We start from the raw sequence: 26579 nt of genomic DNA, 5'->3' as shown, positions 1-26579 counted from the left end.
GCTCTGTGCTCAGGGTGGAGGTTGCTTGAGATTCTCTCTCTCTCTCTGTACCTCCCCCCCCCGCCATCATAAGTCCTAAAGAAGAAGGAGGAGGAGGAGGAGAAGAAAGGGGGGAGGAGGAACAACAAGAACAAGAAGGAAGGAAGGAAGGAAGGAAAGAAAGAAGGAAGGAGGGAATGGGAGAGGAGATGAGAGGAAAGAAAAAAGAAAAGAAGAAAAACAAGGGCCACAGCCTATTTAGCCTCCATTACACTGGAGCACCATCTTGGGTCACTTGGCAAACACTATCTCATCAGAGTGAGGAAATGGGCAGAGTATATAGTCCACAGAGATAAAAACAGTAAGAGACGAATATGTTCAGAAAACAGAGGGTGATCTCAATATAAATAAGTATAAGTGACACAAGTCTGAGAAGTCAAAAATATTTTGGTGCCGGGGTGCCTGGGTAGCGCAGTCTGCTAAGTGTCGGCCTCTTTGGTTTTGGCTCACTCATGATCTCAGTGTTGTGAGATGGATTCCCATGTTGGGCTCCGTGCTCAGCTCTGAGTCTGCTTGAAGCTCTCTCTCCCTCTCCCTCTTCCCCTCCCGCTCATGTGCTCTCTCCCCAAAATAAATAAATAAATCTTTAAAAAAGACTATTTTAGTACCATTAGCAAATGCTTAAAATTAACTTAAAAAGTAAGAACCACCAAATTCTCCCTAAATATGTTACTTAATTACAAAGTCTTTATCCTGGGGGCACATATTCAGACCAGATTGTTAACTAGCTAGCTCTGTGTGTCTGTGTGCATACATACATTTTTTTGTTGTTTCATCATTTATGAAATTATCATTCTAAAACTTTTAGCCACGCTATAAGGAACCAAAGAAAACCATTCTCACTATAACATAGTACAAACTACTTCAGCTCCATATCATTATTAATCACAACTGTTTTCAAAAACATTCAGATTTTTGATAAGAAGGGAAGAAGTGAAATACAGAATTGAGAAATCACTTCCATGAATATCCAGACTCCTAATTTAAAACACAGGTACACATCAGATTTTCTCAAAGTCAACATATATATACCCTTTAAAAAATTAAACTATTTTTACCTGCCCAAAAAATATTTTCATAAGTAAGTATGTACTGTTGGGGCCGATTCCAAAATAAAACCTGTTAAACCCCTAGGGCCTGCCTGGGCCTACTTAGCCATAGTGACTCCATGTTGCCTAGGTAGCCATTTTGTTGTTTAATAAATGCCTCAGCAGTTACTGATACCGGTTCCGGGTAATGTTGCTAAAACACATACCTAAAACAAGGCCATTTTGTTGTTTAATAAATGCCTCAGCAGTTACTAGTATTGGTTCCGGGTAACCGTTACTAAAACACACAGGTAGGATACATCCAGTCAGCCAAAGCCACATATGTAGATGTCTGCAGTTGTGCCCTATAAAACTAGCCTGTAAGACCAAGGGGTAGTTGTTCTCTTCAGAGGTGGCCCTGGCCGGTCAGTCTGCCCCTGGCCAGTCAGTCTAACTTCTTATGCTTAGTGTAGAATAAGGCTTTGCATAACTTCCACTTTGTCTCAGTCTCATTCCTTTGATAATGGACCCAACAGTACAAATATAGAACAAGCTATTTTTTTGTTACAAATCTTAGAAAAACACAAAACTAAAACAAGTATACAAGTTAAAATCCAGTAAGGTCACAAAAGCAATAAAATTAAATTTAAAATATGCTTTTAAGTTTTTATATTAGCATCAAAAACTTCTGATACTAAGCTTCTGATATTAAAATAATGACCTTCCAAAGAGGACATCAGTCCAGACCCTGGTGGCCCGCTGGTTATTATTCAGGGGGATGAGAACAAGAGTGCTCTACTTCTGTCCCTCTGAGCCACTGGGTGTGATGACTTTGTCCCTTAGAACCTACTCTTGAGGAGTTCTTAATCCAGTACCAAGAGCCTTATTCATGGTGTGTAACCTTTCCCAAAATGAACCATGGTAAAATTTCTGAAATAATTTTCAGTAATGTATCTTTTCCCCTATGTGCTTAGAATTGGTCTTAAATATCAGTCCAGAAAAATCACACTGCACCCACACAGTTTTTAAAAGTAATGTATTTTTCTTAATAACAGAGCAACTGAGCTGCCTACATGTCTACAAACCATCAACATTTGTTATTTCACAAATCAGTGACAATAAAAACATCTCATACCTGTATAGCATTTTCCTAAAAGTGATCAATAATAAGCCCTGGTAATAAACCTTCCTGACCATTTTTGCTATTGCCAGGATAGTTAAGAACATTATTCTTTATTTTTTTTTGTTGATTTCTAGTTTTTACTTAAATTGTAGTTAGTTAACATATATGGTAAATTGGTTTCAGTAGAATTTAGTGATTCATGACTTACATGTAATACCCAGTGCTATTTACAGCAAGTGCCTTCCTTAACACCCATCATCCATTTAACTCATCCCCCACTGTTTTCCCTCCAACAACCCTCAGTTTGCTCTCTGTAGTTAAGTCTTTTATGATTTGCTTTTCCTCTCTCTTTTGACTGTTTTTCTTCCCCTATGTTCTTCTGTTTTGTTTCTTAAATTCCACATATGAGTGAAATCATACGGTATTTGTCATTCTGAGTTATTTTGCTTAGCACAATACACTCTAGTTCCATCACCATTGCAGCAAATGACAGGATTCCATTCCTTCTGATGGCCAATATTTCATTGTATATATATACCACCTCTTCTTTTTCCATTCATCAGTTGACAGACATTTGGGCTCTTTCTATAATTTGGCTATTATTGATAATGCTGCTATAAACATTGGGGAGCATGTACCCGTTCAAATCAGTATTGTTGTATCCTTTGGGTAAATACCTAGTAATGTAATTGCTGGGTCACAGGGTAATTCTGTTTTGACTTTTTGAGGAACCTCCATACTGCTTTCCACAGTGGCTGCACCAGTTTGCATTCCCAGCAAGAGTGTAAGACGGTTCCCCTTTCTCCACACCCTCACCAACATTTGTTTCCTGTGTTGTTAGTTTCAGCCATTCTGACAGGTGTGAGGTGGTATCTCATCATGGTTTTGATTTGTAATTCCCTGATAATAAAAGATCTTGAGCAACTTTTCATGTGTCTGTTAGCCATTTTGTATGTCTTCTTTGGAAAAATGTCTATTCATGACTTCTGCCCATTTCTAAACTGGATTATTTATTTTTGGGTGTTGAGTTTGATTAAGTTCCTTATAGATTTTGGATACTAATCCCTTATCAGATAAGTCATTTGCAAATATCTTTTCCCATTATGTCAGTTGCCTTTTAGTTGTGTTGACTGTTTCCTTTGCTGTGTAGAAGCTTTTTATCTTGATAAAGTCCCAATAGTTCATTTTGCTTTTGTTTCTCTTGCCTCCGAAGATGTGTCTAGGTAGAAGACTATGCTATGCCTAAGGTTTAAAAGGTTTCTGCCTGTGTTCTCCTCTAGGTTTTTGATGGTTTCCTATTGCACATTCAGGTCTTTCATCCATTTTGAGTCTATTTTTATGTGTGGTGTCAGGAAATGGTCCAGTTTTATTCTTCCGCATGTGGCTGTTCAGATTTCCCAACATCATTGGTTGAAGAGACTTTCTTCCATTGGACATTCTTTCTTGCTTTGTCAAGAGATTAGATTTCACATAGTTGTGGGTCTGTTTCTGGATTTTCTATTTTTTCCATTCATCTATGGGTCTGCTTTTGTGCCAGTACCATACTGTCTTGATGATGACAACTTTGTAATAGAGCTTGAAGTCCAGAATTGCGATGCCTTCAGCTTTGGTTTTTTTTTTTTTTTTCCTTCTTCTTCTTCTTCCTTTTTTTTTTTTTTTAAGATTTTATTTATTTGAGAGAGAGTGCACAAGTGGGAAAGATCATGTGAGCATAGTGGGGGAGGGGCAAAAGGAGGGGGTCATGTGGACTCTCTACTGAGCAGGAAGCCCAACCCAGGCCTCAATCCCAGGATCCTGGGATCATGACCTGAGCTGAGGCAGACAATTAACTGATTGAGCCAGCCAGGCACCCCTTTGCTTTTCTTTTTCAAGACTTTTGACTATTTGAGGTATTTTCTCTTTGCATACAAATTTTAGGGCTGTTTGTTCTAGTTCTGTGAAAAATGCTGGTGGTATTTTGATAGGGATTGTACTGAATGTGTAGATTGCTTTGGGTAGCATAGACATTTTAACAATATTTGTTCTTCCAATCCATGAGCATGGAATGTTTCTCCATTTCTTTGTGCCTTCCTCAATATATTTCATAAGTGTTCTATAGTGTTCAGAGTACAGATCTTTTACCGCTTTGATTAGGTTTATATTTCATAAGTGTTCTATAGTGTTCAGAGGACAGAACTTTTACCTCTTTGGTTAGGTTTATTCATAGGTATCTTAAGGTTTTGGTACAATTGTAAATGGGATCTATCCCTTGACTTCTTTTTCTGCTGCTTCATTATTGGTATATAGAAATGCAATAGATTTCTGTACATTGATTTTATATCCTGTGACTTTGCTGAATTCATGTTACTGGTTCTAGTAATTTTTTTGTTTAAAGTATCATGTCATCTACGAATGTGAAAGTTTACTTCTTACTTGTTGATTTGGGTGCCTTTTGTTTTTGTTGTCGGACTACTAAGGCCAGGACTTCCAGTACAACGTTAAATAACAACTGTGAGAGCAGGTATCCCTGTCTTATACCTGACCATAGAGGGAAAGTTCTCAGTTTTTCCCCTTTGAAGATGATATCAGCTGTGGGTCTTTCATATATGACCTTTATGATGTTGAGGTATGTTCCATCTATGCCTACTGTGTTAAAGGTTTTCATGAGGAATGTATGCTGTATCTTATCAAATGCTTTTTTGGCATCATTGAGGAGATCCCATAATTCTTATCCTTTATTTTATCAACTGGTTGATTTGTGAATATTGAACCACCTCTGCAGTCCAGGAATAAATCCCACTTGATTATGGTGAAAAACTGTTTTACTGTACTGCTGTATTCAATTTGCTAGTATCTTGTTGAGAATTTTTACATCTGCGTTCATCAGGGATATTGATTGGCCTGTAATCTTTTTGAGGGGGGGTCTTTGTCTGGTTTTGGGATCAAGGTAATACTGGTCTTGTAGAATTAGTTTCAAGTTTTTCTTCAATTTCTATTTTATGGAACATTGAGAAGAATAGGTATTAACTCTTCTTTAAACATCAGGCAAACCCTTTCCCTGGGAATCCATCTGGCCCTGGGCTTTTGTTTGTTGGGAGGTTTTTAATTACTGGTTCAATTTCTTTCCTGGTTACGGGTCTGTTCAAATTTTCTATTTCTTCCTGTTTCAGTTTTGGTAGTTTGTATGTTTCTAGGAATTTATCCATTTCTTCGAGATTGCCCAATTTGTTGGCATATAATATATAATACACAATATTGTCTTATAATTATTTCTATTTCTGTGGTATTAGTTGTGATCTCTCCTCTTTCTTTCATGATTTAATTTAACCTTTCTCCTTTTTTTTTGATAAGTCTGGATAAGAGTTTATCAATTTTATTAATTCTTTCAAAGAACTAGCTATTAGTTTCATTGATCTATTCTATTGTTTTTTGTTTGTTTCATATTGTTTATTTCTGCTCTAATCTTTATTATTTCCCCTTTTCTTCTGGCTTTAGACTTTATTTATTGTTCCTTTTCTAGCTCCTTTAGGAGTAAGATTGGATTGTGTATTTGGAACTTTTCTTGCTTCTTGAAGTAGGCCTGTATTGCTATTTACTTCCCTCTTATGACTGCTTTTGCTTTATCTTAAAGGTTTTTAGACTACCATGTTTTCATTTTCAGTTGCTTCCATGCATTTTTAAATTTCTTCTTTAATTCCCTGATCTTCCTGATCTTTCCAGGTTTTTTCTTGTGGTTGACTTCAAGTTGATATAGCATGGTGGTCTGAAAATATGAATGGTATGATCTCAATCCTTCTGTACTTGTTGAGGCCTGATTTGTGACCCAGTATGTGATCTATTCTGGAGAATGTTCCACTGGCACTTGAAAAGAATATATATTATCCTGCTTTATGATGAATTGTTCTGAGTATATCTGTTAGGTCCATCTGGTCCAGTGTGTCATTCAAAACCACCTGTTCCATGCTGATTTTCTGCTTAGATGATCTGCCCATTGCTGCATGAGGATCGTTTTAGCATCCCCTACTGTTACTGTATTATTATCAATGAGTTTCTTTATGTTTGTTATTAATTGATTCTTATATTTGGGTGCTCCCAAGTTGGGGGCATAAATATTTACAATTGTTGGATCTTCTTGTTGGATAGATCCCTTAATTATGATAGAGTGCCCTTCTTCATCTCTTGTTATAGTCTTTGGTTTAATATTTATCATATCTGATATAAGTATGGCTACTCCAGCTTTCTTTTGATGTCCATTAGCATGACAGATGGTTCTCCATCCCCTCATTTTCACTCTGGAGGGGACTTTAAGTCTAAAATGTGTTCCTTGGACGCCTGGGTGGCTCAGTTGGTTGAGCAGCTGCCTTCAGCTCAGGTCATGATCCCAGTGTCCTGGGATCGAGTCCCACATCGGGCTCCTTGCTTGGCAGGGAGCCTGCTTCTCCCTCTGCCTCTGCCTGTCACTCTGTCTGACTGTGCTCACTCTCGCTCCTCTCTCTCTTACAAATAAATAAATAAAATCTTTAAAAAAAAATAAATAAAATGTGTTCCTTGTTAGGAGCATATACATGGGTCTTGTTTTTTTATCTTTTGATACCCTATATCTGTTGACTGGAGCATTTCACTCATTTACATTCAGAGTTATTATTGGTAGATAAGAATTTAGTGCCATTGTATTCCTGTAAAGTTGCTGCTTCTGGAGATTCTCTGTTCCTTTCTCGTCTTTGTTGCTTTTGGTCTTTCTGTCCCACAGAGAGGGTCCCCTTTAGTATTTCTTGCAGGGCTGATTTTGTGGTCAGGAACTCCTTTGGTTTTTGTTTGTCTGGGAAACTTTTTATCTCTCCTTCTACTTTGAATGCTAGCCTTGCTGGATAAAGTATTCTTGGCTGCATATTTTTCCCAGCATTTTGAATATATCATGCCACTCTCCACTGGCCTGCCAGGTTTCTATGGAAGGATCTGCAGAACCATGCCTCTGCACCTCCTACCTACTACAGTGTTTTCTCCCTCTAGTTCTGCATTTTGTTCTCTCAGTATTCAGATCTATTCTTTAGTGTTTGGAAGATCTGATATTTTTTTTTAAAGATTTTATTTATTTATTTGACAGAGAGAGTGAGCACAGGCAGATAGAGTGACAGGCAGAGGCAGAGGGAGAAGCAGGCTCCCCGCTGAGCAAGGAGCCCGATGTGGGACTCGATCTCAGGAGGCTGGGATCATGACCTGAGCTGAAGGCAGCTGCCTAACCAACTGAGCCACTCAGGCATCCCTGGAAGATCTGATATTTTATCTAGCTGTGTTTGAGGGACAAGGCAAGCATAGGGTGCCCCTACTGCTCTGCCGTCTTAACTCTCAATACATTTTTATTCTTTAGAACAGAAGATCTCAAATGCAAAGGGAATGAATATGAATTGGAAAGTTGCATTGGAAATGGAGAGCTAGAAGCCCATAGCTTATGCCTTAACTTCTACTTTCAAGGTTTGATATCCCCCAAATTTAACTTAACTAATAACAATGGACATATGTATTTATACACACAAGTACACACATGTAATCTTTCAGTCTTTGTCTCCAGATCTCAGGTTACATAGGACCAATATATCGCTTCATTGGATTCAAAATAGAGCTAAATTCTCACTTCTGTTAAATCTCTCTGATGCTTTCAATACAACAGCTCACAGACGTCTGCTAGTCATGTTTCTATTTGTTTTGAAAGTTTCCTCGAACACAGCTTACATAATATTATGCTGAGCTATTAAACATTTGCAGATCATGCCAAGAGTCTCAACATCCTATCCCACGTATATGGCAACATCCAACACTATAGTTCTGCTTGTTTCCCTCTAAGAGTTTTCAGAGTTCACTTTTCAGGAACAGGATGTAACGAGAGAACGAGGTCAGGAGAAGCATACATAAAATCAAGTCATAACAATGTCTTAAGGAAATCACTTTGCCCTCTCTGAGACATTTCTACTTTCCATCTTTACAGGTTTCAGAAATTTTAAATAGATAGCAGAAAATAGAAATTAGTGCCCAAAGTAGATTCTACTATTTTAACTCCCCTCTAAGGAAATTTACTTTCCTTATCACTCTGATCCAGAAATCAAATGAAAAGTAAGTAGGTGTTACCATACCTGTCAAAGCTCAGAGGATGAGGAGAATGATCATTAAATTCGGGACTGCTCCTAGAAATTGTATTTCCTGGTGATATATTACTTATGTGCTGAAATACATAAAATATATAAGCAACATTTTGTTATTCCATAAACACATAATACATATACACATATATATAACACACTAATTAACTTCCAATGTAATTGAAAGTTTGGTACCCTACATGAGTAAATGTGAGCACAAACACCAAGATAACTCCTGTAGTACTACTCTCTTTGCATTGTGTCTTAGATCCAAATCCCACTGCATGAGCCATAAAGGGCATCCTGGTTGCCTGCATTGTCTAGGACTCTGAATACCAAGGTCTTTAGGTTTATCTCTTCTCAAACCATAATTTGGCTCAGTGACTGAGCTAAAGTCTAAAGCCTAAAGCTAAGGCAAAAGAACCCTAAACTTGAAGCCGACCCCCAGAAGTGGGAGAAGAGGATTTCCAATAAATGCAGTCAGGAAAATTTCCTCAAAATTCCAAGACGGGCTTAGCTTGTTTCTGTAGTGGGGTTTTAAATCCAAGGCCCCCACTCTGATCATCTCACAACCTAAAGAATACTCAGTGTGTCTAAACATACTCCTCAGCCAGAAGCACCTTCTCCTTCCTCTGAAATGGGAAGTATTTTCTTCCTACTTCGATAAGATTTCCCATTTTTTCTTCTATCATTGCTATCTGTGCACATCTGAACTCCGTACTACACTATAAACTCTTCCAGGACCCAGGTCACACCTTATAGATCTTTCTATGGTTTCCTTGAACAGCTAACAGATAGTTGGTGAACAGCTAGGCATTTATCTCAGCAGAAGGATAGCATATTCTTTAATTTGGGAAAATGTTGCCTCTTCTATTTTAAATGGAATAGTTCTGCAATTTCGTAAGTTCCCCCTGTAAGAAAATACATGATCTTCATCAAACCACTCTACTATAAGAAAGAAAAGAATGTATTATAAAATTCTACTACATACCAAAGATCTGTTGAACTTGCTGTAACTGTTTTCAAGGGCGTTCCTAAGGCCATCATTACTGTCATGTAACTTCTGGTTAGCTGTTCTACACAGCAAATAAACAAACAAACAGATAAGGGAAGTTGGGGTAAAAGCCACCTTCTTCACAGGCTGCAAAGTTCAGAATACTGAGTTACTTACCACCTCCTGCAAATTTCTACCACTCCTCTTCAAACCTCCTAAACTGAGATCATAATTCACTACTAGAACTACAACTTTATTAATGGATTACCTCTCTTTTAAAGGTCTCAAGGCATTTCAGGAATTAGCTATGCTGTTGGAACCCACTGTTCCCTCAGGTAGCTTCACAGTATAAATAGGTTTCTTGAAGTTCTCTGTTTCCTAAATGCCTGGACCCGGGTGGCCCCATGTGCCGCTCTCTGTCCCTGTGCATGTGTCCCAGCCAGGCGTAGATGTAATGTGTTATGTCACACTTCTTTCTCCCGGCTACTCCCATGTCTTCCCCATGGCCTGATGCTGCCCACCGGGCACTGTCAGGTACTGAGGAAATGTTCTGATGTTGACTCTGGGTTCAAATCCCGTGCAGGCATGTACCTTCCACATCATTGATGGGAGTCATCTGACCTGTCAGAGCAGCGGCAACCTCTTCTAAAAACTGAGGACAATAACAGAGCCTCTGCCTGAGAGTGGCCAATCTCTCTCTACTGAAGGCTGATCCATCCTTCAGATCTCAGCTTGGTTGCTGCATCCACCAGAACACTTCCTGGACCTTCCTGGTTAGGAGGAAACTCTGCACTATATGCCCCCAGTAGGCACACCCCTTCCCCCCATCCCACTTCTTTGGCATTTTAATGTTTATTTCTATAATAAGCCATCAGTTTCCATCTTCTTCCCCTAGATGAGCCCCATAAAGAGACAGACTTTTTTCTTTTCTTTTCACATGCCATTCTATGCTCAGTTCCTGGCATACCTGACCTGTAAAAGGTATTGAATAAAGTCTGCCGGACGAATGAATAAATGAATGAGCAGGATCACTGTAACATGTCAACTCTGTAACTGCCACAGGTGAGACTTCACAGTCATTCAAAATGGGGAAAACAAACTTGCCAAGTCTGATCCTCCTTCATGTGGGGAGACAAACGAGAACTCACATGGGTAGAAGAGAGCACTGGGGTAGAGGAGGGGGGTTCTTGTGGGGAAGGCCCTCAGAGGCTGGAATTACGGTAACTTGAGTGTGAAGTTGATAAGCAGGTGTAATATTTCCAGTAGGGTTAAAAAAAAAAAAAACTAAGAAAAATAGCTGCCTCATCAAGATCAATATGTTGGGCAAGAATGATCGTGGGTGTCCGGTGCTCTGACATGAGCGAACAGGAGATTCCTGACAGCCTCCGGTGTGCTGAGCTGCAGAGACAGCCGCTGAGGTCTGAGCCCTGAGTCTTTATGGAGGTGTAACAACATCTCACCTGACTGGCAAGGACTTAGAGAGAATTATACTCTAGTCCCTGGATTTGAATACTTTATTTAGGATTAAAAGCAGGGGAAGGCCAAGTGCTGAATGCACCACAGCAAGAAGAAACCCACTTGGACCTGCAAACCCAGTCTTGAGAATATGACCACTCGTGTGACATGGCGCACATGTCTCATTCACAAAACATTAGGAAAATGTAAATGTAATGAGCATTTTATATGAGAACTTACTAGAGTATTTCAATTTGCCTCTCAAGAGTATTTCGATCTTCTGTGTACTCTCGGATTATTTCCAGATCCCTGTAAAACCATATTTTATGCTTGAACCAGAATTAGGTATGCAGTCCTGCCTTACACCTATCCTCCAGAACCCCCTTCACCTTTCTCAAAGATTTGTGTCCTTGGCCATGGTTTTCTATCGTTCAGTCCCTCCATGTGGTCAGCAGCCCCACACGCCTGCATATCCCCACTCTGCTTCCTGTGCGAGGTCTTGTTCTCCCTCCCAAAGCCAGCTGCATTCCTCACAGGACCATGACCCTTCACCTTCTGCTAAACCCCCTCTCCCCAGGCACTGATTACCAGCCCCTTCAACCCAGCCTGCTCTCTCTACTTTGACCCTCCCCTGCTCTTTCTCTGCTTTAACACATTCCCAGCCCAGCTATTTTTCTCCCTCCTTGTGATTCCTTCTCCTTTCCCTGCCTGGTTCTCCCCTCCTCACGGTAAACCAAAGAGAAGTCCATAGGACCAGGCTCTCTCCATCTGTCATAAAACCATGCTCAGTGATTCCTGTTGCTTTATTACAAAGCTCTGGCCTCCTCTTGCTAAGGTCCCTTGAGAACTTCAGTCACTCACCACCAGCCCCTATTTGGCCCCAGCCTCATTTCTGAGCAGACAAACCCCATCACTAGCTTTCAAAGACTCTCAGGCCCTGAACTGTCATCCACAATAACCTGTCCACTCACTCTCTTGGTGATAAAGCGAGAAGGTTCCTGGGGTGCCTAGGTGGCTCAGTCATTAAGCGTCTGCCTTAGGCTCAGGTCATGATCCCAGGATCCTAGAATCGAGCCCCACCTCGGGTTCCCTGCTCTGCTGGGGAAGCCTGCTTCTCCCTCTTCCACTCCCCCTACTTGTGTTCTCTCTCTCACTGTCTCTCTCTATCGAATAAATAAATAAATAAGATCTTTAAGAAAATAAAAGGTTCCCAATTGACGATAGGAATTCAAGCTCCTTAGCCAAAAATGCTGGGCCCTTGCATCATAGCCTTAAACTGGCTTTTAAATTTTTAGATTTTGTTTAACTTTTACTCTTTCATTTTAAATACCTTTTCCTATCCAGATGTGTGAGCACTGTGCCCCAAGCCAGTCTTATCTGTCCCTCTGTTTGTGCCTCTGCCTTGCTTACTGCTCACTTAGAGCAACTCTGAGACTCTTAAGAGTCTCTGAAATGGAGAGACTAAAAGTCTGTATCTCATAGGACATTCTATGGATTGCAAGACTTAATGCTAGGAAGGTCCTATGCACAGTGCCTGCCAGATGGCAGGGCCGCCTGTGCAACCTCACTGACATTGCCCCTGACCTCCCCACCCCGATCAGCACAGGCCAGCTCCTCTCAAGCTGACCTCAAGCGTCTCCTCTCGAATAAATCTCTTCACCTCTTCTGAATAAAAAGGACACTTTATCTACCATCACGTGGCAGTGGACCCAACCAGCAACACTGCTGGGATTGTTTCTGACACTGCTTAGCTCCTACGAAGCTCAGATACCCTTCAGCTTCGTGGCTTTCTCAAAGAACCTGAACTTCTCATACAGCAGAGACCACATCTTTGCTTTTCTTTTTTTCATATATTCCACACTCATTACTCCTTCTATAAGTCAGGAACCTGTATAAAATAAGTACTTAAATGTTTCACTGCTGACCATTATAGGACCTTAATTGTGATTGAAGTTTGCAAGCAAATAAAACAAAAAGCATGACATTTTCCCCAAATGTACAAGTTTATATAGACACATGTACACACATGTATGTATTTGGGGTCGATATATCTCCATATATGCATTTGTATGCAAATCTGTGAATGCAAATACCCACATAAGTATCCATATATTTGGACATATATGGGTATATGGATATATATGGATACTTACATAGGAATTTGCATATATATACACACATATATGTATGTATATGTATACATACATATATGTGTGTATATGTACCTCTATGTGTGTGCACTTCAATTAGCACTGACCGCCGACATGTTAGGTATACTCTTCTCTTCCCAGTAATTCAAACATCTATTAAGCCCTGCACTCTCCAAAGCAGTCAATAATTACACTAATTAATCTTTTTGTTAAAAAAATTTTTTACCATAAAAAATTACTAGGAAATAGGACACTGAAAGTGAAATCTTTGGAAAGCAAAGAACATACAAGTAAGGTCAATAAATAACCCTTTATGATTACGTAGCTGACTTCATTCACATGGATGGCTATCTAGACAAACAACCCGCTCAAACTAAAGAATAAAATGTCAAGTTTCATATCTTTCTGAATTCAGAGTCTGATCGGCATAATCACTTTTCAAAGCATCTAATTCGCTCTGAAGAAAGGCTATGTTTGTCTGTGCTTCTAAAAGATCTAAAAGATCTTTCTTAACTTTCTGATTTTCCTGAAGGAAAGGAACAGCACAAGCATTAGATTTCGGGCATCTTCCACCCGGGAGAGTCAAGGGTAATGGAACCTCACACCCCACCCCCACACCTCCACAGTCCTTCGATTCTTGGGTGTTTGAAGAACTAGTTACCAATTCAAGGTGATTTGAAAATATCATAAGGTAGCAAAGTCTCAAAAAGCTAAATCTTTGAAATTGTTCTTTTTTTTAACGTTTGACATTTGGTGCCAAAAAACTCAGTCAAGACGGGATTGTGATGTACTTTAACATGTTACTGGCAAATTAACTCAGATCAAACATGTAAACATCTGTTTTACTCAATGAGAGCTATGAATCTACTGACAAATATGCTGAGGAATTAACAGTATTTATCACCAGGCAGACTGGCTAATTTTTATAATAAATCTCATCACCTAACATTTGTGATTTTTGCACTTAAAAATAGTTTTTTTTTTTTTTTTTTTTTTTTAAAAGTCTATGTTTTTCTTAAAAAAGAAGGAAAAAAACACTGGAGGCTTCCAGTACAAAATGATGGACTGGACACTCTTCTTTCCCTTTGAAGACCCCATGCCCACGAAATACCAAATAACATGAAATAAACCAATACAGGTTACAAGAATGCAAGAGGGGCCCCCAACACTCAAGTGAATTAAATACATTCCTGGAAGATGGAAACTGGATGGAAATGTGCTGACAGAAGAGAAGAGAGCAGGAGCACAGTAGGTCTGGAAGAGGCGTGGGGAAGGTTGTGCTACAGAGCAAAGGAGGAGGCAATTAGCTAGGCAGCACCCGCTTCCCAACAAGTGGAAATGGAGCTTAAAAACAGATTAAATTTGTGTATTAAGGCAAGCAGCCCGCAGCCCCCAGGCCATCCTCTCTTACACTAGCAAAGAATAGCAGATAGTCAGGGTCAATTCCCAAAGCAGTAAGACAGAGCTTGTCTTTTTATAAAGAACTGAAGTGGGTGCCTGCGTGGCACAGTTAGTTAAGCATCCAACTCTTGGTTTGGGCTCAAGTCCTGATTTCAGGGTCATGAGATAGAGTCCCGCCTCACGTTCGGTGCTCAGCGTGGAGTCTGTTTCAGATTCTCTGCCTCTCCTTCTGCCCCCACTTGTTCTCTCTCTCTTTCAAACAAATAAATAAAATCTTTAAAAAGAAAAAGAACTGAATGACCCCTATACAGTGTCCTAAGTCCTCTTATCCATATCCCACTAATTCCGGTCATAAGCGGTCCCCCATTCCAAAAGCCAGCTTCACACACACAGCTCCTAGGAAGACACCCTCTCAGGGGAGGTCCCAAGGTAAACAGGTGTATTTACCTAGCTGCACAGGAATCCTACACCAGCTACCTAAAATGTTCAGAAATTCCAGGATGATGTATGGGTAGTGAGTTTAAAAAACAATCAGTCCAATAAGAACTGAAATTCTGGAGACTCCAAAATTAACATTTTCAAAGAGAAAAAACAAATTCCATGCATCAGGAAGAATAGATAAGAAGCTGGAAGGCATCGGTGAATGATATCCTGAAGATGCCAGAGTTTCTTTTTACAAGAAACCAAAAACTCAACCAGGAAATGCAAGAAAAATTAGCAACTCTACAAGAAAGTCATGATCCAAATACAGAGCTAAGATGTGGCAAAATTTGGAACCGATGGCACATCCCAACTTGACCATGAAGCTAGGAGCCTTCTCTTCTGAGTGGTATGGGGATAATGAATGGAGAGAAAGAAATGCACTGGCAGCAAGCTGGCTCACTTCTGGGCTCGGCAATGAGAATATTTAGAGTCCTAACCAAGGAAATGTTCGCTAGTGGCTGTTAGCTTTTCGAGAGTCCACCTAAAAACAAAATAAAGACAACTTAATGATGATGATAAAACAGACACAAAGGCTGTCAATTTGGCAACAGAAAGACCAAAGGCAGGGTCAGGAAGGTGGGAAAGGGACAGAAAGAGGAACTCTGGAGGAAGAAAAGGGCAATTATCCCCTCGTCCCACAAAGCTGGGGATACAGAGCAGAGCTGAAGCTGCGGGAATGCAGGGTTAACTATGTGAACTGCAAGGGCCATGCCACCATTGCTGTGAATAAAATAAATAAAAGCATTCACCACAGGTGGGGAATCATTGAGGATAATAGCCTGAATAACATGTTTGGTCAAAGGTACAGCTTTCTCTCACTGCAGTATTAATTTCTCTCCATCCCCGGAACACCGATAAACAGCAGGATCATGTCTAGTCGTCGAAGAGGAAATGTATTTCTGGGGATGAAAGGTGATTCTTACCATTGATAAATCATAAATTTGCTTTTTTAAGGCAGCCACATCTTCTTTTTGACTTAGTTGTTTTGGTTGTTCTTCTAGCTGAAAGAACAAATAAAAGTTGTTCATGTACAAACTCACTTTGGATAGATTCAGTTAAGTTTATTAGTATCCTTGAATATATAGCTATAGGAATTCTAAAAGTCTTCAATTTTCAACACGATACAACTTTGTAAATCATTAAGCTACATATAATCCATGAGGATTTGAAAACTTGGTTTCAATAATTTAAGCATTTAAAAAGGGTTGTTTTTTTGGTTGTGGTTTTGGTTTTTTTGGCTTAATGAATTTCCTTTGAAACAAATGAACAGTCCTTTTGGGAAGCCATTCAACTACTAAGCGACCTAACTTCACCTTTTCAGTTACGTTGCATATGAGTCTGGACCTTTATATTCTCCTAGAAATTTATCTGTACTTAACACTTTCTACCCTGTATTATAATTATTTACGAATGCCTTACCTCTCCTACCAGAGTCCAAGATTTTTAACAGCAGTGTTAGCGTCAGATTCACTTCTTTTTTTCACAGTGATTCCAGTAAGTGCTTATTAGAATAACTGAAATCAGTAACAGGTAAGTGTGACAGGAAGTGACATATGCACCCAGACTCTATGGATATATACCTGAGCATGCTTTCTGGGTGACTTGTCAGTATCACCAGATTAAACCAGCTCAGGAGCATCTCTAACATGGACAACTAAAATGTCTCTCCTACAAAGAGCCGACAGTCCCTGGAAACGGTGGGGACCCTTGGGTTTCCATTAACTGAGTAGTTACGCAGTGACCAAAATGAATGCTAAATTTCATCACACTAAGTCAAAGCCTAAGTAATCTGATGCTGGACTTTCTTCATCTTATCAGATGCTTCTATTAAAAGTTTTCACATGAGACCACAACTCTGCCCCCTGGCCAGCTCTGAGAAGAGCCCTTGATATTTTCAGATGCATGCCAATTTCAGAGAAGAAAAATGGAGGGGGAACCTAGGTTCCTGGGGCACCTGGGTTGCTCAGTGGGTTTAAGCTTCTGCCTTCAGCGCAAGTCGTGATCCCAGGGTCCTGGGATGGAGCCCCGCATCGGGCTCTCTGCTCAGCTGGGAGCCTGCTTCCTCCTCTCTCTCTGCCTGCCTCTCTGCCTACTTGTGATCTCTGTCAAATGAGTAAATAAAAATCCTAAGGAAAAAAAAAAAACAAAACTAGGTTCCTTGGAATCCATGGCTTAGGGTAACGGCAGTCATAATCAATTTGTAATCTTTTCCGTAGTTTAAGCCTTTAACGCTCCCTCACGTGAATCCCCATCTTATAAAAAAGCCTCCCCAGCAGGCGGGAAGTCCGGTACAAGTGAGAAAGCGCAAACCGCGAGGCGAGACCACTCTGCGGCTCACTGGCGCTGTGGCGCGAGCACTCCGTGTCCTCAGCGCTGAAGCAGCATATTCACCTCTCCTCAGAGAAAGCTTGAGAATTAAATTTGACAATTGTGAAAAAGAGCTTATTAAACTATAAAGTCAGTTAATGTCTCAGCTATCATGGTGAGGCGGGACAGTCAATTATTAATCCCATTTTACAAATGAGAAACGAAATGATAAGATAACAAGGCAATTGTCCCAGGTGCAACTGGCAGAAAGTGGCAGAGCCACAGTGAGGACTCTGGTCCCATCACTTCTGACTCTTACTGTTCAGGGCCTATGTGGTCCTCATCATATGCCTCATCGTGGCAAGAAATTTGTGTCTTTTCCGCATAACTTGCTTTTAGCCTAAAGATGTCAGAAGACAGGAAAATAACTAAGGACCAGGGTGAGGAGATCTGTGACTCTGGCATCAACAAGGGATTGGTCTGTTCAAATTGTGCAATTCAAGCATCTCATGTCTGTCTAATGGCCTCTGTCAACTAGAGAAAAGGCTCACATTGATCATAATTTCCCAAGAAGGCTATTGGGGAGAATTTTTAATAATCCCAGAGGTTTGAACTGCAATAGACTATAAAATACAGCTAATCGTCACTTAATCTCATTGACTATGAACACTGGAAAGAGCATTAAATGTGATCACATGAAGAACCAGAGAAGCAAAGTGCCACAGTGCCACTTTCAGGAATGATTCTTTTTCCAGTATCTGTTTTCACTTTAGCCAAGGTATTTCCGCTCGCTGCAGAGACAACCCACACCCAAGCGGTGGATCCAGTACCAAGCTGCAGACAGCCTGGGCCGGCAGCGGAGAGCCAATGGGACGTACCTCTTCCCAAACTCTGCTCTCAGTAATGTCAACTTGGCAGCTTAAAATTGTAATGATGGGAGCCTTAACACCATGGAAATCAGCAAATATTACAGATTTGTGCCTGACCCCCTAGCCTCTCCAGAGCCTGTTGTTAAGTAGCTACCAGCACATCACAGGGAGAAGAATACCTTACTCATTAGAGACCAAACATAGCAAAGGCCAAACCCAATCACACTTTTGCTCACATTTCAGCAAGTTCCCTCCTACCTCCTGCTGATCGGAGGTGCCCTACATGTGGAACTTTCTGCACAGAACAAGATTATTTACTTTATTTAATAAATATTCACCGAATACTGGCCATTGCAGTTAGCTGGGGGCAAGGATATGAGAATATGTGACCAGTAAAGACAGGATCCCTCCTGTCCTGAGCAGAATCCACTGAACATGTGGGCCCTGAGGGTACCCGAGGAAGGAAAACTAGGGTTTGATGGACAACTGTCCAAGGGGTCAGAAATATTTATTAGACTGTGCAGAAGAAAGGCTGCCCTTGAAACAGAAAATCAGGGACCTTTAAAAAACCATCTTTCAGGAAGCTCCGTTTGACTCTGAAATCTGATTCCAACTGCTGCTTTAATATGATTCCCAATGTTTTCAGTCGCTAAAAACTTAAACACCTAGATATACTGAGGCTATTCCTAGAAGCCTCACTGCCACAAACCTACCTTTTAAGTTTCTTTATTGTCACCTGTAGATCCCCTACTTCTGTTTCATACTGACATCTGAGGTCACTGAGGGCTTCCTCAGCCTTACGTTTTTCCTTTAAAAAAAAGAAAAAAAGATTTTACGGATTTAAATAGGTTTTTCAAAACCCCATTAAGTGAGAAATGTATTGTGTCAAACTAAGGCTGATCCCAAGTCTCCTACACAGGGAGGGCAAGAAGGGATGGCGGAAGTAAACCAAATGACTCTCGAGGTACAGCTCTTCTGGAACTGAAACCTGTGGAAGTGAAAGCCAACATGCACACATCACCTGGAAAGACGCATATAAGACTATCACTCATGTTGTGACAGGAGGCCAGGGAGCATCTATTAACTAGTTTGATTAATTACTGCTATTGTTAATTAAAAGATACAGCAAGAGCCAAGGGCCCAAGTGCTTGCCTGTACCCTATCATGGCATCAGGGCCCAGGAAGGTCCAGTGGGTGTATCCTTCTTCTAAGAGCTCACACCTTACTTGAATTCAAATCACATCACCTGCAAATTTCTATGCTAAGTGCTTCTGCCTGGGCTGGCTCTTCTCAGAAGTATCCTGCCTATATCAGAGAATGCTAAACTAAGGAGCACACCAGGAGGTCAAGGGCTATAGCTCTCTTTAAGTTTCCCTTCCCTCTTCACAAAGCATGGAACTTTACGGCCTGTGTTTAGAACTCAAATAAATTTTTATGTTAATAGCCAGTAAAACTGAGTGTTCAGATATGCACTGATAGCCTCCTATATGCCAATAGTCCTGAGCACCGAGGGACAGAGCAGGAGCAATGAAGACCAACAGGCATCCTGGTGGGAGAAGACAGGAAGCAAAGATGATCTCAGGAAGCAATACAAGAAGAAGCTAACAATGAGATGTGACAGGAAGTGAGTTGGGAGGTAAGGTAAGGACTCTGCAGGGGAGACATGACCCCATGTCTCAATACCTACCAGAGTTACACGGTCTTACATCCCACTTACTTGGCTGTCTAGCTGAGACAAATTACTTGAAGCCTCCATTTCCTTACTGGATTAATGTGAGGAGTATATTAAATTATCCAAGTAAAATTAAATAATCCATATAAATTAAATAATCCATGTAAATGAAATCTTCTATGCTTAGGAGGAGATATCTGGAGAAGAACAATATCTTCACTCCTGGTAACCTTGTTTTAAGCGAGTCTCTTGAGTTTATTGAGCTTCACAGGTGAGGAAGCAAGTGTTGCCCCTTCACAAGTGGACGAAGACATGAAGCCTCCCAATGAGCATCTACCTCGGACAGCCTTCCTGGCATCTCAGCAAGTCTTCTCGCTAAAACCAGTATCATGATGCTAAACATAACAACTTTTATGGTGTGAAAATATCTGGTTCAGAGCTTAATAAAGGAAATCACCACTATGTAACTCTTTCCATTCCCAACCTGTCACGGGCAGACACCAAGAGATTGGATGGGGGTTCATTACAGTAATTTAGGTAGAAATGGTGGTGCTTCAGACCACTCATCACAAAATTCCAGGAAACTGAAAGGGAGGGAAGCCCTCCCAACTCATTCTGTGAGACCAGCACTGGCCTGAGACAAAAATCAAACACATTAAGAGAAACCCACAAGCTAATATCTTTAATGAATATGGATGTAAAAATAATAAACAAAATTTAGCAAAATGAATTAACCAAGATATAAAAATGAAAATACATCATAACTAAGTGGGGTTTATCCCCAGACTGCAAGTGTGTTTTAATACTTGAAAATGCATGTAATTACCACATTGATCGTTGAAAAAAGAGAAAAGCCATGATCATTTCAATAGCTACGGAAAAAGCATTCGATGAAATCCAACATTCCATTTCTAATTAGAACAACAACTCTTAGCCAACCAGGAACATGCTCAAAATTGAATAAAGGGCATCCATGAACAATATGCCACTAACACCATATTTCTTCTTAAGAGAGAGAATGTAGATAAGGATGTTTGCTCTCACTTTCCTTATTCTAACCAGTGCAAGAAAGAGAGAAAAATGAAGTGATCATTCACGTCAGAAAGAGAGACATAAAGCTGTCTTTATTCATAGATTATAAACCATTTACCTAGAAAATCTGATGGAATCGACCCAAAAGGCTACTGAGTGTGAGCAATGTAAACAAATATGATAGGGTATAAGATCAGTATGTAAAAATCAAGTGTATTTCTATATATTCACAATGGGAAACCAGAATGAAATTTTTTTTAAAGATTTTATTTATTTATTTGACAGAGAGAGATCACAAGTAGGCAGAGAGGCAGGCAGAGAGAGAGAGGAGGAAGCAGTCTCCCTGCTGAGCAGAGAGCTTGATGCGGGACTCGATCCCAGGACCCCGAGATCATGACCTGAGCCGAAGGCAGCGGCTTAAGCCACTGAGCCACCCAGGCGCCCCAGAAATTGAAATTTTTAACAACATAGTTTAGAGTAGCATTAAAATACCAAATACTTAGGAATGAATCTGAGGAAAGACTTATAAGATCTGTATGTTCTATAGTACAAAACATTGCTAAGAAAATTTAAAGAAGACCTAAATAAGGGGAGAATACGTCCAGTTTATGGATCAAATTACTCATTATTGTTAAGATGCCAATTCTCCCCATACGATCTATGAATGAAATGAAATCAAATCAACCCCCAGAAGGTTTGGGTTTTGTTTTTTTGTTTTTAAGTAATTGACAAGCTGATGCTATGGAAATTAAAGGATCTAAAATAGCCAAGACAACTTTGAAAAAGAACAAAGTTGAAGAACTAATATTACTTGATTTCAAGACTTATTATAAAGCAATAGTCACCAAAACAATGTCATACTGGCATAAAGCAACCAATGGAACACACCAGAGAGCCCAGAAATAAAGCCACACAAATACAGTAAACCAACGTGGGACAAAGTACAAAGGCAATTCAGTGGAGAACAAAGAATCTCCAATAAATGATGCTGGAACAACTGGATATCCACCTGCCAAAAAATATGAACTTTGACCCACATCTTGCAAAATGGATCCTAAATGTAAAATCTAAAACAAATAAAACTTACAGAAGAAAACAGAATAATCATCTTTGTGATCTTGTGTTAGGCAAAGATTTCTTAGATGCCAAAAGCATGATCCATTAAAGAAAAATTGGCAAATCAGACCTCATCAAAATGAAAAATTTCTACTCTTCAAAATACACTGTTAGGAGAATGAAATGACAAGTCACCGTGGGGAAAGAATTTTAAAATCAGAATATATATAGAGCTTTCAAAACTCCGTAAGGAGCGCTTGGGTGGTGCAGTCAGTGAAGTGTCTGACTCTTGGTTCCGGGTCAGATCAGATCTCGAGGTCCTGGGGTCGGGCTCTGTGTGGAGTCGGCCTGAAATTCTCTCTCCTTCTCCCTCTGCCCCTCTTACTCGTGCTCTCTCTCTCTAATAAATAAATCAGTCTAAAAGAAAACTGTATTTAAAAACAAATAAAACTCTGCATAATAAGAAAACCACCTAATTTTCAAAGTGAACAAAAGATTTTAACAGATATTTCATGGAAGAAGATACACAGTGGTTGCCTGGCAAGGAGGGCAGAGGAGGGAGGAAGGGAAGCATGACAAAGGGGCCTGAGGAAACTTAGATGGTGGACAGATACACCCATTATCTTGACTGTTGGTGGTGGATTCCTGAACTATGGGCACACCCAGTGTTATCGTGTTCTGTACTGTAAATATGCAGCTCCTCGTGTGTCAATTCTACTTCGAGAAAGCCATTACAGTCTAAAATACTTACCTGCAGCAATGGACTAACACTATAAGGGCAAAAGGAGTCAAGGTCAGGAAGAGGTGGATATGACCAAGGACTGCGAGGGAACATCAAGGAGACGGGGAGACTTTCTCTAAGCTTGGCTGAGTTTGGGAAAATGGAAAGGAGGGGCAAAGAAAGCAGACGGAGAGAAGGAAGAGCAGTGATCACGCCGGACCAGAGCTGTGAGGTGCAGAACCACAGGGAGCCGAGCTGAGCCAAACAAGAAGTTACGGGGTGTGGGGCCCTGGTAAGCTCCAACACCAACCACAAGTCTGCTGGTTAAGAAGCAGTGAGACTGATGGCAGGAGAGCACGTGCGCTTGTAAGTGTTCGATGAAGGAATGAGCACACAGATAAAATGCACGGAGAGGGAAAAAAGGCAGAAAAAAATATATGATTTTCCTGTTCTAGACTACAACAAATAGAGTGCTATCAGAAGAATGGGATCTCCACTGCCCTAAAGCGGGCCCGCGGACTCTGAGCCACTGACTCTGTTGAACATGACATCCCAACAGTTACTCAACTTGCCAGTAAGAGATAAGAAAACAAAGAGACCCGAAGTCATATATGGGGTACAGCAGATCAAGGCAAAGGATCTGGAAGGACACAAAGTACGAAGAGCCACGGGAAAGAGCAGGCTGGCTACAGCCAGGATGCAGTCAGCTCACCTTAGGCCCGGTGCTAGGCACTCACGTCCATCAACAGGCTGGGCCTCCGTGAAGCAGGATGGTGCATTACCCCATTCTAAAAATGGCATCACCAAGGTCAGAGGTCCGGCTATTTTCCCTTTGCCTGGGCAAAGGCAGAGCCCGAAAGCACATTAATGCCATCAGATGCCAATACTCGGGCCCTTCTCACTCTATCCTGCTGCCTCTTGGAGTTAACAGGGCAAATGAAAAGAGAATGTTCAACCCAACATTAGCCTTACAGGTAAGTCTATTTTCCATTTCCAGTAAACATGCGTCACCCAGCTGTAGTTTATAAGGAAAAAAGACAAACATTGCTTCTATGGAAATCATTGAAGGTAAGCAAGTTTCAACTATAGTGTTTACTCAGTGCTGAATAAAAGTACTTTTTATTATAAAACACTAAAGTTCGCAGACAGAATTTTAATTTCCCTGCAATCTAGATTTAAAGTTGGCAGTGGGCATGGTCGGGGAGACTGTGGCAGAAGAGCTGAAACACCCTTCTCTACCCCAGGGGGGCGCTGCCTTCTTCCTCGGGCCTCCACTCTGGCAGCACCTCCTCAGAGAGGCCCCTGACCCGCCGACTGCTTCTCCCCATCATTGCTGACCACACTTGCTCTTTACTCATAGCTACTGAAATTACCTACTTTATTTGATTACTTATTATCTCTCTCCCCCCTCGCTCTCCCTCCAAAACCATTACCAAAAATAGCTCTCATGGAAAACCCTGCCCGGTGCCCGGTCTGTAAAAGGCGATCCATCAGGAATCGTGGGAAGAAAGGGCCAATCCCACAGACTCACATCATTACGCATCTTGTGTTCTGCTGCCTGAATCCTCTGATCCATTTCCTCTTCCAACTCACTCAGCTGCACGGCTGCCTTGTCCTGGGCTCTGAAATTCAAGAGGGCGCACACCTTTTCACTGCAACATGCAGAGACAACCTCAACCTCGTCTATTTCAACCCCTATGTTACAGATGAGGAGAAACACACTATGTTAAAGAATATTCCCTGTTCTTCCACATCATAAAACAGGATTGGCACTTTGACCACTTGGGTGTAAAATAACATTAAAACTAGATATTTAGTAAATGGTATAAATTAGAAAAAAATAGTTTTAACCTAGTTTGTGGCGAAGAACAGCTAAAGATATCAAATCACTGGGAAGTTCTCGATAAATTCTGAAAATCCTTTTTGCTCCCACGACTGAGTGACAATCCTGGACCAAAAAAAAAAAAGAACCCCACAGTAAACAGATCTTTGGATAGAATTCTGAAACGCTTTATAGAAAACACACAATGTTATATGCTACAGTTAGAAGGGGATAAAAGGAATCTCAACAATTATTTCTGATCAGCTTCCTAAAGTTCTAGAATAAAAATAGTCTTTACATTGTAGAAAAATTCTGTTTCCTTTACTAATCCCCAAATCACCTCTCTACAGATGAAGAGCACACTGATTTGCCAAAAAGTTAGAAATGGGAACATGTCATTGAGGAGAGTTATGGCATAGTTTTCCTGAGAAACTGGCTAGTATGGAGACATCTGTCACACTCTACAGTGGTCGAGGCTGCAGATTAAACCCAAAAAAATGTATTTTTTATTCTCTCTCTCTGATGTATGTCTGATTATCTAAGTTTCTCATTCATAAGTCTTGCCTATTCAACTAGATGACAAGAGACGCCACAGGATTTAGAGGGTCAATGACATGACATTGACAAAAAGTAGACAACAGAACCTAACATGGGGTGCCTGGGTGGCTCAGTGGGTTAAAGCCTCTGCCTTCGGCGCAGGTCATGATCCCAGGGTCCGGGGATCGAGCCCCATGTAGGGCTCTCTGCTTGGCGGGGAGCCTGCTTCCCTTCCTCTCTCTCTACCTGCCTCTCTGCCTACTTGTGATCTCTGTCAAATAAATAAATAAAATCTTTTTAAAAAATTAAAAAAAAAAACAGAACATAACAGATGATCTCTTGTCTTCCAGTTTGATGGATCTGGGACACCATTTTTGCTGGCTCCCTTGTTAACACGGTCTGTGCATACATTACTTTAATATCTATGTAAAGTGCCAAGTGAGTCCAAGGGGTGGGGAGAAGACCCCAAAATAAAATTCTGAATGACTTACTGCTATTTTCCCCTTGTGTTTTCTTCATTCTTACCCGACAGCCCACCTGAAGAGATGTTAACCTCTTCTGAAGAGTTAGCTATTTCTGGATCGTTTATAAATACCTGCTGTATGACATCTAAGAACTACGTATCTCCACAGAACATTTGTTTGGTTTGCTCAACTCTGAGACTATAAAACAGCCAAGTCCCACATCCCTCCTCCCCCTATTACCGTTTTTCCAACCCCTCCTTCTCGATATCCAGGACTGCTCCTGAATGTGTTCTTTCTGCCTTCCTCACTTCTGAGCAACACTTTTTTTTTTTTTTAAATAAGTCAGGTATAAGTCTATCATGACACTGTTTTGCCCCAGCAATTCCTAGCTCATAGTGAAATGTCTGGTGTGATGAAGACTGTCCACTCTCTCCTGGTCCAGGGCTCCCCTCCGGACACTGCCCATCCTTCAGGTCCAAGTGCAGAGTGAAAAGATAGAGATCCGCCCCCATCCACAACCCCAGGTGAGGGTGAGGGTCCTCAGCTAAGAACACAGGAGAACTTCACAGTCATCACGGAAGCACTTCAGTGAGGTCTCTGGTAGTTGGGACAGAGCCTGACTTTGGCTCCCACTCCAACAGCTGAGCAGCAGGGAGGAGACAAGCAGGAACACAGCTCAGAACAGGGAAGACATTCCCTCCACAGAGGGACAGCAGCCTGGCTAGTGATGACAACATGAAGAATGACATTCTTTTTTCCCTTGTAGGTTTATATGGTACTATCCTTAAAGGTCACATATAAATTCGTGTGTGTGTGTGTGCACATGTGTGTGCATGGAAGTCTGTCTGTTTTAACAGATATTCCTGGACACTCTAAAAACTCAATAAGTGGGTCTGTGAATCACAGAATTTGGAGCTCATGGGATTGCCCTACTCTCCTACTGAAAACCCCTAGAAGACAAATTTGAGAGAAAATTTCAGAGTCAGGAACTGAAATGTTCATGCTACCTCTACTTTCGCATGACTCCAGAACTATAAAAAGTCGTATGTAGCATCAATGTTTGAAAACACTCCTATATTTTAACTCCCTTCACTTAAACTCCAAAAGGTTAACTAGATAGCTTGATCATCATGTGGAAGGAAAGAATAAAGAGACCGAGGCATACCCTCTCCTGCCCCCTTGCAGATGAGGTGCATCCTATCAAAGGGACTTTTACAAGTTCTGGGCAGAGGCCAGCAGGGACGCGCCTCACACTCAGAGACACTGGTGAAATGGCCACCATGAGAAGCCACTACAGGGCAGATCAACCGGGA

General features: G+C 40.9%; 1 protein-coding gene across 1 annotated transcript in view; it reads right to left on the bottom strand.

Moving 5' to 3' along the window:
- RASEF (RAS and EF-hand domain containing) overlaps positions 1 to 26579 on the bottom strand; it is a 58905-nt gene that overhangs the window by 7696 nt on the left and 24630 nt on the right. The window contains 7 exon segments of the mRNA XM_044265822.1: positions 8298 to 8386; positions 9295 to 9379; positions 10993 to 11061; positions 13277 to 13428; positions 15710 to 15787; positions 18672 to 18770; positions 23975 to 24065. Of these exon segments, the coding sequence (XP_044121757.1) occupies positions 8298 to 8386; positions 9295 to 9379; positions 10993 to 11061; positions 13277 to 13428; positions 15710 to 15787; positions 18672 to 18770; positions 23975 to 24065 (663 nt within the window).

This window comes from Neovison vison, chromosome 9 (genome assembly GCF_020171115.1).
Source record: "Neovison vison isolate M4711 chromosome 9, ASM_NN_V1, whole genome shotgun sequence".
Lineage (NCBI taxonomy): Eukaryota > Metazoa > Chordata > Mammalia > Carnivora > Mustelidae > Neogale > Neogale vison.
This window is presented reverse-complemented; position numbering and strand designations above follow the sequence as displayed.